General features: G+C 41.6%; 1 protein-coding gene across 1 annotated transcript in view; it reads right to left on the bottom strand.

Annotated features, from left to right (window-relative positions):
• Nucleotides 1-12761, bottom strand: part of malrd1 (MAM and LDL receptor class A domain containing 1) — a gene marked incomplete at its 5' end in the record, with an annotated part of 149594 nt that overhangs the window by 60772 nt on the left and 76061 nt on the right. Inside the window, one exon of the mRNA XM_080751770.1 lies at nt 1828-2008. Coding sequence (XP_080607896.1) covers nt 1828-2008 — 181 coding nt within the window. The remainder of the gene's footprint in view (nt 1-1827; nt 2009-12761) is intronic.

The following is a 12761-nucleotide window of genomic DNA, read 5'->3' on the forward strand; positions in this document are numbered from 1 at the left end:
TACTTAAAGTTAACTTTTAGTTAGCTGACTTTCTTTTTTTACAGACCGAAACCCGTGACATGTTGTCCCGAAATCCTTTTATTTCCGATAGACCCGACCATTTAATCATTATTAAAACTCTTTCATGTAACTCACTGCAGCCGTGCAGCGTGCGCTGTTAACTGATTGACAGGCAGAAGAAGGCTACCAAGGAATCTATAATATTAAGATCGAAACAAAAGCCAGAGATTAAAAGGAATACTTTTAGGCTATTTTCTAACTACAGAGAGTAAAGTCATGGTTTAACTTGTACGCGGTCGCGGCTGCTTTCTCATCATCCTGGCAGCAGGCTACGCATCACGCATTCATTACGCACGCACCAATATCTTTTCCCCCTGCTGTTAAACTGATCCTAGACCAGCATTATCATCTCACTGTTGCACAGCCATTCATCTCGCTGCCTCACGGCTAACAGACCATGATCCTCCTAGGTCAGGCCATCCTAAACACAGCACACACGTTAAACAGAACTCCAGTAGTTCGTTCCTTATAGTGCACGCCAGCGCGCACACACACATTGATTGATTGCTTTACAGTTTGCATAAAAAAGCAGAAAGTACACACACAGTACGGGTCCTCTTGGGTCCTCTCGGGTAATACACATAATGATTGACAGACCCGTATTCCGAGGGTGATGCGGCCATTCCGACCCGGCTATGATAAAACACTGACCGACCCTGTCTACTCTGCCCCCGGCCGGAGCTGAGGGAGGGGGAACGGAGAACGCGTGTTATCACTTGTCTCTTCTGTTCCTTTTCTTATTTAATAGGCTAACAACCACGGCCAGGTCTCATCATCACATCATCACATCATGTAGTTTCCATTGTTTTATTTGTTTCCCTGTCTCCGTTCTCCTCTCTCCTCTCTCCTCTCTCTCCTTTCTTCTCCTTTCTCCTGTGGCTATGCAGGCAGATATCGCCCCCCTCGTTTTTAGGCGAATTAAGCGAATATTATACGCATATTCGCGTCGCTTTTTGGTGTGTATGGAAAAGGGCGAATGGCGAATTCTTCGCCTTTTTGGTTCGCTTATTCACGTCGCTTTTGCTAATTCGCCGGTCTGGACAGAGCATTACGCCATTTAATTGGTCAGGGCCAATCACATGGTTATACACTACAGCGTTCGAAAATTCAGCTGCCATATAGCACAAGCCTTAGCAGCACATCACCGCCACCCGTGAACAGCTGCACTGGCGTCCTGTTAAGTTCTGCATCTATTACAAACTCCTCCTTCTCACCTACAAAAGGTCTCAACGCCCTGACTCCACTGTAACACTCCTCCTCCATAAACATACTCTGTCGCAGAACCTGCAGTCCACAGACCACCTCACTATTCCCCAAACAAGCAAGCAAACCTTTGGGGAAAGAGCCTTCGGTGTGGCAGCCCCGCCCCCACCCTGTGGAAATCTCTCCCAATGGAGATTTCCCATGCTGGCCTCTTTTAAAGACTGCCTTAAAAAGACACGTGTTATCTCACGCTTATGGCAAATAGTTGTTTGTTGTTTTGTTTGTTTGTTGGTTGTTCATTGTTTTTGATATAAAGCATCCTTGGGTTCATGAAATGCGCTATATAAATTCCATCGATTATTATTATTACCGGTATTATTATTAGAAAGGTTAAATCTAGGCTTGGGTTTGGTGAGATTAAGTTTAGGGACAGAGCTGGAGAGGACTTCAGAGAGCCTGGTGGCTTAATAGCATTTCCTTTACCAATGCCTTCCAACGGCGAATATCAACTGCCTTTTTTCCCACCCTCGGCCCCTCCATACTTATTTTGCTCTTGACACTCACTGGGGTAGCAATCTATGAATTCCAGGTCATCCAAGGCGGCGCCCCCGCTCACATCCCTGGAGCGGACCCCCTCGAAGATCACCTCAAAGTTCCTCAGCTTCCTCAGGGGGATCTCAGCCTGGTTCCACCTGTCCCCCTGGTGGCCCGTCTTGTTCCACACTTCTCGCAGCTCATTCTCTGTCTGGCGGAGAAGAAAGCAGACAAAATCAGCAACAGTCACAGAAAAGTAGAACCCTGGAGGAGTGTTCGTTTTAACTTTGAAATTTACATTCCAGAGTCAGTGCGACATTTGTAGATCGGCTATTTTCAGCATGCAACCATGCAAAGTGTAAAAGCTGCCATTATGGTGCCATCAAGGCCTGCCAAAAAAAATAAAATTTTGTTGACAAAATCAACTGTAGATTTAGTCGATTAAAACTAAAACCTTTCCGATGACAAACGTGAGTAATACTAAATGGCATGTTATTATAAAGACTATGACTAAACTAAATCAAAATGTGCTGCTGAGTAGCAGGGGAATGCCATACAAATGTAGTCATTAAATATCCATTAGCATAATATCATAGTCCCTATACAGTCTGGGCTTTTACTATTCAGACTGAAAATGTCTCCAAACTCCCCACGAGTTTTTTTGGTAATGCATCACTCTGATGATGCCACACATGTGGAACATATTACATGGAAGGCCAGCGTGCATAGCTTGGTAAGACCTCTTGGTTTTTTCCCATGGTTACTGGGCCAGGCATTGACTAATAAAGCTTTGAAATAAACGAATGTGAATTTGAACAGGATGTGTCACTTGGGCGGATAAGCCAGCATTTCACCACAGGCTTTGAGTGTCGTGCCAAAGGAGGAGTCACTATGAGCCATTTACTTAAGTCCTTATCATAACATCATAGAGATAATTGTGTTTGGTTTCACATATCCATAGCAATGGAATTTAGCAGAGGCATATACTGTATGAAATGGAATACCACCTGTTTTGTTTATCCTTTCGTTTAGCAGAGGTATAAAGCTGCATACAAAGCATGGTACTGTATACACACACCACACCCTCTGTTTCTGCCTTACTTCTTAACTTGACTTAACAGGTAAACTAGAAGAGGGGTCATAAACTTTTGATTGAACGGACCGATTAGGTTGTGATTACGACTCCAAATGACACCAATTTTGGAGAGGAAAAAATTAAACATACACGATCATTCTCAATTGAGGTGATATGTACAATCATTAAAACACACTCCAGATTCAAGTAAGGCAGTAGAATGCAATAAGGAGCACTGCCTTGGATAAACCATAGAGTTTAATAAGATGGAAGTATAGATTTAACTATCAATCGTCCTTAACTTCATGGTCCCCTGGCCCAAAACAGGACCAGTGTAATGTGAAGTGAGGCTTAATGCTGATGCCTTCCTGTGATCTTTGTGCATGCAGAAGTACTGGATGTTCTTCTGTCCAAAAAGAGAAAAGGATTACCGACGCCAGGGACATGCAGAGATTGTTAGAGAGGCAGGGGCTGACATTTCTAAAAGGGCCTTTTGGTGAAAATATCGAAAATAGCTGACCTCCAAGCTCACAACGCGCCATGCTGCGACGTGTTGTGAGCTTGGAAGTCGTCTATTTTCGGTGCTTGATACCACACTGAACTAAGCATAATCAAGTCAATACTGGATATGTGGCGTAACAGCATGGATTTCTATACAGAGGGAAATTCTTTCAAGATAAGCTGCTGCGTTCGGGAGAGTTTGGAAAAGGCAATTCGCTTGAATGCTGCCTTCAGGTATGGCATGGAAAGGGGGCATTTGCAATTCTTTTACCATAGTAAAAACTACATTTGTGGTCTGGAGAGGGCACTTTTTACAGACGGATAAAAGGGCAGGGGCTCAAGCCCCCTTTGATGTCTATGTGTGCACTTGCCTGACCCACACACTGGTTTTGCTTTTCCCACAGCGCATTGACGTCAACATTTCTACCTGTCTGGTCTTCGTCAGGTAAATCAAACAAATGTGAAATAGTCTGGCAAGAACAACACATGCAGTATATCCGATCCAAGAAGACTTGGATATCATATAAGTTTACAGCAGGAGTTGGAAAAAGTTGCCAAAGGGCTTTCGCTGCAGAAAGAGTGTAATCTACTCAAAACAGAGGACATGCAATGTCATGTTTCACTCTGCAGTTTGAAAGCGTACCCTTGGGTCAAGACGTGCGCAGGCTGTCTCCTAGGCTTCATTGCCAATGGGAGCCCGGGCTAGAATAATCTTGTTACTGTGAGAGTAAAGCATAGGTTAATAGGCGGTCTTACAGAGGGACTAAACTACATTCATTGTGGGAGATAGAAGAAAGAAGAAGGCTGAATCCATAAAGATTGCTCTTTGCTTGCAAGCATTGTCTCAGAGCATTAGCAATGGCACTTATTTGTTCAATTTGCGGATTCATTTCCTGGGTTCACAGCCGACCGCAGTGCAACCACAAATCCACTTTGTGCCATGGTAAAGAGTGAATATACATTTACATCATTTCATTTCATCAACCCTGATGACAGTCAAGGAGAAAAGTTGAAATTGCCATGAAATACACATTTCATGGAAATCTATCTCTCAAATGTCTTAGCACACTGGATGTTCTGCTAAGCTGAAATCCAATTTATATTCATGGCCTTTTTCATTTTATGGGGCCATTGGCAGCTGTTTTACAGTCGGCTCACCTTCAATTCAGAACAAAATTGACTTTGTTTACTTTTATGCCTGTCTCTGCAGAGTACTTCTATTAGAGCGGTGATGTAATATTCATCTTGCTCTTCCGGTGTTGGGGTGATGCTTACAACTTGGGAAAGATAGACGAGCGTGTTGTTTGTTTAAGTCTAAATGTGTCAAGTTTGTCAAGCACGTTAGAAGTTCATCAGGAGAGCACAACAACAACATGATGGGGAAGAAGATTGTTGGGAGTGCTGACGCTGTTGGTGCTGATTACATCAGCAACATCAGCCTCTGCTAAATTCCATCATGGATATGTGAAACCAGGTGCTACGGGTCTACGGCAGGGAATGCCTCCTGTGCTGTCCTTGAATGGAAATAAGCTGGACAGTGGTTTTACTTGAGTAAAAGTGTCAATACCACAATGTAGAAATACAAGTAAGAATTTACTTTAGTAAGTACAAAAGTATTGGAATCTAAATGTATTAAGTACCAAAAGCAAAAGTAGCCTACTCATTATGCATTTTACTGACAATGCAGAATGTTCCATTTCAAGTTTTCAAAATGTAAAAAAATCTACAAGCTCACAGGCTTGTGAGGGGAATGAATGCCTGCTGTGCTGTACTTATGGAAATTAGCTGTACTCGCACCTGCTGGAATACATTCCATTCTGCCCAAACCAGTTCACTCGAGACCCAAACTTACAAAAAAGGCATTATGCACTAGCCAATCTACAACCTGGTTACATGTCGGCACTCCGACATATTGCCATTCCGACCACCTAAACCTAACCCTAACCTCAGTCAAACTAACGCTGGTGAATGCTAACCTGGTGAAATGCTAACCTGCCAACGCTGGTGAATGCTAACCTGTTGTGTCGGAATGGGGATATGTTGGAATAGAAACTCGTTACCCTACAACCTCACAATGGGTACAGATCAGCTATTTGGGGAGCATTTGCAACAGCCTGGAGACAGGCAGCCACGTATCCGAGGAGGAGGTCTGCCATTCAACATTGACAGCATCAAAGGTCACCTCTTCAGACTCCAAATTATAGCCCCTAGCACTTGCCATAGCACCTGCCTTAGCCTTGACGACGTTGTAGGCTTATGCAACGGTTAAAATGACATTTAAATAACATGTTATGTAGACCGATGGCCAGGTTAATTTGTTGACCTGGCATCCTATAGTGTTTAGTTTCAATAAATTCATTTTTGTTATTAAAATGTTTTCTATTTCAATTTCAATTAATTTTTTATTTTATAGACTATTATACTGTTTAGACTGATGATAGGTTCTTGGTTTACTTATGATCCTTACCTCTTGTTTACGCTATCTTGATTACTGTAAGTCGCTCTGGATTTTAAGAGTCTGCTAAATCCTTTCATTGTAAAATGTAAAAGTGCAACAAGCCACCGCTGCCATCACTGCTCTGCAGCAATGCTTGTTTCCTGAGGAGCTTTGCCCATACAGATGTGCCATTTCAAAACTTCACACGTCCTGCCATTGGCCAGACAGTAGAGTTCCAGTGAATTGGCAGAACATTGAGCTTGTAGATCAGCTATTTTTGCAATTTTTATGACTTTCTCTGACATTGAAGTTTAAATCTACCTATGAAGGTGGATTCTGCTCTTCAAAGGGAATGGAGTGGTTTCTTGCCATATGCAGGTTTCTGCAAAAATATGCTCCATTCTCCATAAAAATGAGAAAGGCAAAACAGGGAAAGAAACCTGTAGAAAACATACAAATGTTCAGGAAAAGAGCATTAAAGCCCGAAGACTTGAAACGGCACATCTGTATAGACTGCAAAAAACGCATGGCTTAGTATTTCGAGATTTTGTGAGAGAAATAAGAAACCAGTTCTAGGAAAACAAGCCAAAAGAAGAAGCGAATATAGGCCACGAGAGCACTTTATACCTATACATTGGCTATTTAAAATAGGGTTTTATGGTTGTGAACATATTGCTAGTTTGACCACTTCAAACGCTCCAATTTTAAAATAATAACCGGAAATAGCCTATCTGTGACGCATCTGTGAAGACAGACTATTTTCTCTATGCTTCTATAATAGCTTATGACTTATATTAAGCCAGTGGTTCTCAAAGTGGATTCCAGGGACTCTGTCGGTTCCTTTGTGGGGTCTAAAATGACCCATACAAGTCTGTAACTCTGACAGTGTACAAATGGAACCAAATGAACCCGTCAACACTGTCAGAGTTAAGGGGAGACCATGACATTAAAGTTTGAGAATAACTGACTTAAGCTATTAATAATGGTATAAAAAATACTGAAACCAGTCCTGGTGACTGAGAACTTTAATCTATGCAGATGTGCATGGAGAGGCTGTGTGCTATGGGGCTATGCCATCTGTTCTCTCCAAACCCCAAGACAAATTTAAGGGAGACAATAAAGGCTAACCTTGATCCACCTTGAATATTGTTGCAATTTATTGGATCGCTTTACAGTTAATTTGACAGAATAAGGGCATATCTATGAATGCGGCAAACATCCCAGAACAATATAAAAGCAAAAACTTTTCATTTCCTCAGGAGAAATATAGAATTGGTTCTTCATAATCTGATTTGCTCATGGGAGACCAGGTTCAAATTGAGAACAATTGAATCTATTTCGCCTATTGGCATGGTCATTGTCCCTTGTGTTACACTGTTAATGGTAGCCTATTGATTTTTTGCTGTGCTGGAGAACTTACTGTAGGCATATGAACCCTAGTGTCCCTGTTCCTGGGCAAATGTTCTGAAAATAGACAAATTGTGAGCTTGTAGATCGACTATTTTCTGCAAAGACATTTGGTGTGGAGAACTAAGCTACAAGCTCTGTTCATATTCATATTACAGAGCTTCCTTGTCGATGCATACACTTGACTGGTTTACTCTCCTTCTCTGTCAAATCATTGTTGCATGACTCGTGAGCTCTGTCCAATCTCCATGCCTATGTGTGTACGTGTGTGTGTGTGTGTGTGTGTGTGTGTGTGTGTGTGTGTGTGTGTGTGTGTGTGTGTGTGTGTGTGTGTGTGTGTGTTTGTGTGTGTGTGCTATTCAACCACATGATCACCATGACTAGAGATGACCTTCCTTAAAGGTCCAATTTTCCATTTTCCATTTACATTTTATATGCAAACAGGAGCATGTCAATATGTGTGCTCATATGTCCACCAGCCTGGCACTCAGAAACCTGTGTCATCATTCAAGTCACATGTAGCCTTGGAATTGGGAACAGTGGAAGGGTTACGTGTTGAAGGGAGGATTCATTTGCCTTTTTTAATGCTTCAGAAAGGTCTGTTAAAAAGAGAGACAGACATGCAAGAAAAGACAGGGGTCTGATTCGAATCCTTGTCCTTGAACTCGCAAGGAGCAATTTATGGTCGATCTATGCCAATGTGATAACCAAAATGTGGGCCGGGGCCCACTGGTGGACCATATTCTAAGTTGGCCCCCAAATAATTGGCAAAACACTAAATGAATGTAAAAAAGTACAATGATAATAAAATAAATTTAAAATTCTTTGAAACCTTGGGAAATACACACACACACGCGCACACACACACGCGCGCACACACACACACACACACACACACACACACACACACACACACACACACACACACACACACACACACACACACACACACACACACACACACACACACACACACACACACACACACACACACACACACACACACACACACACACACACACTCCACGTTCCCAACCTTCACAAAAGGAAGGTTTCTCGCTGAGCCACCAGTCACTCCACCAGCATAAGTGTTTTACTTTAATAAATTAATCACAGTACCAATTATACAAGTCCTACTAATCCTCGTGAGCAAGGCACAGACAAGTAAGGGCACATTTTTACACTCTCTCTGAGTTAAATGAATAGTCCAGATATGTCTGCAGTGTGCCAGGAGAGTAATGTATACTGTATAAGAGGTAACACACAGTGCAGCCCTATTGTACGTTGATGAAACTCTTGCTTCCTGTAAATTCACTATGGTGGAATGGATTATGTCTCTCTCTCTCTCACACGCACACGCTCACACACAATGTAATGTGACAGCATCCCCGCCATAAGTGCAGAGACAGAACAATACTTTGCCAGGCTTTTTGCCTCCTTTTTAGGCATCCCAAGTTGTTGAAACCCTCTAACAACAGTCTGTGGTAAGTCTGGTAACAGTCTGCACCTATAGCCCAGCTCTGAGATGGTATGTAGAAGTGGTTGGTATTTAATAACCTTGGTCATAAAGGCTTCCTTTATAGGTCTCACACGCACGCACGCACGCACGCACGCACTAGGCCTGTCACGATTCACTCAACTCACGATACGATTCGAATCACGATTCAAGGTTCACGATTTTTTCAACACAAATTTTTTTTCCAGAAAGATTACCCCCGAAAAATCCACAATTCTTACAATTCCAGTATTTTCTTTTCTTTTACTGTTCAATACTGTTCTCTTATGCTCTTTTCAATACAGTAGAACTATCAAATGACAAAAAACAACAATTAAATTTCAGTTCACTTGTCTTCTCTTACAAGGAATCCTGTATGTTTTAGATGTTCTCTTATCCTCTATACAGTAGCAAATAGCAAATGACAGATAGTGTAAACTTATCAATTCTTAAATGTCAAATCCTGTTCTTTTTTTAAACAACACTCTTACACTTTTTTCAATACTGTATCAAAGAATGCTTTTTTTTTTTTTTGTGGTACATAGCAAGCCAACTGTACTGTAAGCCAGGCACAAACTAAGGCATAATAACAACTCTTACCCTCTTTTCAAAATCAATAATTCATCAAAGTCAAGACCTAGTGTCTCATTGTGGATAGACTGTTCAAAGTCCCTGACTTTCTAACACACCATTCCACCAGCTTATATATTGAATGTGTCAATTCTTGTTTACCATTCCACCGGCTTATATATTGACTGTGTCAATTCTTGTTTTCACTAAAAACGTTGTTTCCACATTGTAACCAGTGGCAGAGACATGCATCTGTACGTAGCATTGTTGTTGTTAGCCCTTAGCACTGATTAGTGCTATGCTCTGTAGCAGCAAAGTAATGACACAGCACTCAACTAACTGCTCTCTTTGTCAATCGAAATCGCGGAGCTCTGCTCTGCAGCCCGGAGGCACGCTGGCAGCTGTGAGTGGGTGAGCCTTCCTACTGTAGCTGCCGCTGCCTGCGTCTACCTGACGTTAGACGTACGTTGAAGACAGAATGGAGTTTAAGTCGAGGGCGACCTCTGGTGGTCGAATCGCGATTCGTTTTTAAAAAAATCGATTTTCACCGTCCCCCAATAAAATCGATTTAAATCGATTTTTTCGTAAATCGTGACAGGCCTAGCACGCACGCACGCACACACACACAGAGCACACAATGCAGTGCATAGCACTGGGTAGGCTACATTATATTGGCTGCAGCATTTGCTAGAGTAATGCTATGCTAATCTCACTTGGCGGGATATCACCCCTTGCTGTTTGATGGAAAACAAACTCTTGCTAATTTACATGATGACTCGCCCACCTGCCTCTGTGCAAATTGCACTAAACACGTAGGCTCATGCAGTGTTTTACAGTACACCAACACACCGGCCGACGCATGCTGACATGGCAAGGATGCACCATAGACATAGAAAGGTAGACGCATCCTTTCGGCTTGGGGGCATCTGCATCTCGAGGTGGGAGCCATACCTCTATGGGCAGGAGGGCAAGCTACTGCGTGCGTCCAGTGTTGGGGAAGTTAAAGTTACTTGTAACTGAGTTACATTTTGCTGTCAATTAACTGAGATACTTTTTGGGTAATTTTTGGCTCATGTTACAAAATACAAGCAAAGTTAGTTTTATATTTGTGTTAAGATTGACAATCAAATGTCATGTACAGTTTAATTAATATGTATAGCAAAGGTGTAGCTATCACTATACAAGGCACCAGTCTTTTTCTCTTTTTTTACAGTTAAGTTACAGTTTTATAATTGAGATGTGATCAAATTGAAGATCAAATGTCATGACTAATGTTCAGTATCCTCAACAGATCCACTTTTTTGTGGAATTCTATTTTAGGAATACAGATGTTTACAAAAGAAAATGTCAACCTTTGTTAAATACAAGTATAAAACTCAGTTGAGAGGCATAGGCCCAATTTATTTTTACAGTAAAGTTAAGTATAGTTTTACTGTTACGATCAAATGTCATGTAACAGTTTAGTTAATATGCATAGAGATGTGATAAGATTGACGATCAAATGTCATCATGACTCATGTAAAAGTATCCTCAACAGTATCATAATTTTCTTCTTGTTTAACTTTATTTTAGGAACACAGATGTTTACTAAAGAAAATATCAACCTGTCATTTTGTTCTGCTGCTGTTGGTAGTCATGGTTGCCAGTTCCCACCTGATGTCATGTGGGAGTTCAGACTTATCCAGACCATAATGAATAACTGATAGCTTGCATAACGTCTTCAGGCTAGGACTTAAATCTAAGATGTACAGGTCATAGAACAGTGTATGGACGGATATGCATCCTGATCCTCCATAGATGATGATACGATCTCCCTCCATGCAACAGGACATCCCACGCATCCTACAGGGGTCTTTCCCCTTGGGCTCAACCTGCTTCCAGGAAAAGGTCTCTGGACTGAATTTCCACAGATCATTGAAGAACTGGTTCCATTTCCAGACACCAAATACATACAGCTCTCCATTGTAGGCAAAGGCAGAATGACATGAACGTTCTTCTGGGAGGAGCTGTGCAGAAGGCGTGTTCAGCCAGCAGTTGGTTTCTGTGTCAAAGACTCTGATGCTGTTGTAGTAGTACCGACTCCCACAGCCCCCAAATACAAACATCTGTGTCCCGATGATGGTGGTAGAGTGATATGCTGAAGCAGGTGGTGGAGTGTCTCTGGTGTTAATTAAAGACCAGACCATTGAGCTGGTGTCCAACGTGTACATATCATTAGTATATAAACTCAGCTGGTTGAATCCTCCATACACATAAATTACCTTCTCCAGGACACAGGTTGAGTGGGACCTCCTTCCTTCTGGAATAGTCCCAGAAATATTGGGTTTGAACCAGCTGTGGGTGTCGACATCAAAGGCATAAAGAACATTGCAGTAAGAATTCCATCCTTACCAGATGTAGACAATTTCTTCTACCAGCACAGCTGTGTGGCCCCAGCGCCCGGAGGGAACCTCAATGGGACTTTGTCCTGTTCCATTTGTCACAGGGGGCAACTTCCTCCAACGCAAAGACAATATGTTGAAGATGTGGACTTCAATCTGATCCCTGTAGTTGAGGTAGCTGTTGTATCCTCCAAATGAGTACAGCTTGGTACAGCACCATGGTAGGAATTCTTGGGTCCTCCTTTCAGATGTATCGTCCAGTGAAACATTTCACACAGCAGCACCACCGTGAATCAGTGCAACAAATTTACACAACAGTTTGAATGACATCTGGTTTGTTGGACGTTTACTTTTAAAGACAAGTACATTGGTTGTCATGACAATGGTGTGATGTCATTGTATGCTGATATAATTATGTAGTATTTGGAATTTAGATCCATCCAGAATAGAGGGTTTAGTGGCATTGAAGTCACCTGAGGCAGATTATGTCTTCTAAACAGTTTTCTGAAAAACGTATGTTATAATTATATAAGTGGGCCAATGCGACACTCCTCCAAGTTTTGTGTAATTTGGTCGGGTAGTTCTTGCGTAATCCTGCAGACAGAGACAGATTAGGCATGTTGGGGAAGTTAAAGTTACATGTAACTACATTTTGATGTAACTTGCTGGTAACTGAGTTACGCTTTGGGTAATTTTTGGCTCAAGTTACAAAATACAAGCGGAGTTACAGTTTTACATTTAGGTTTTGTTAAGATTGACAATCAAATCTCATGTAACAGTTTAATTAATAGTATAGCAAAGGTGAAGCTATCACTATACAAGGCACCAGTCTTTTTCTCTTTTTTTACAGTTAAGTTACAGTTTTACAATTGAGATGTGATAAAATCGACGATCAAATGTCATGACTAATGTACAGTATCCTCAACAGATCCTCTTTTTTGGTGGAATTTTATTTTAGGAACACAGATGTTTACAAAAGAAAATGTCAACCTTTGTTAAATAAAAGTATAAAACTCAGTTGAGGCATGAGCCCAATTTATTTTCACAGTAAAGTTAAGTATAGTTTTACTGTTACGATCAAATGTCATGTAACATTTT

This window comes from Nannobrachium achirus, assembly GCF_963921795.1.
Source record: "Nannobrachium achirus genome assembly, chromosome: 21".
Lineage (NCBI taxonomy): Eukaryota > Metazoa > Chordata > Actinopteri > Myctophiformes > Myctophidae > Nannobrachium > Nannobrachium achirus.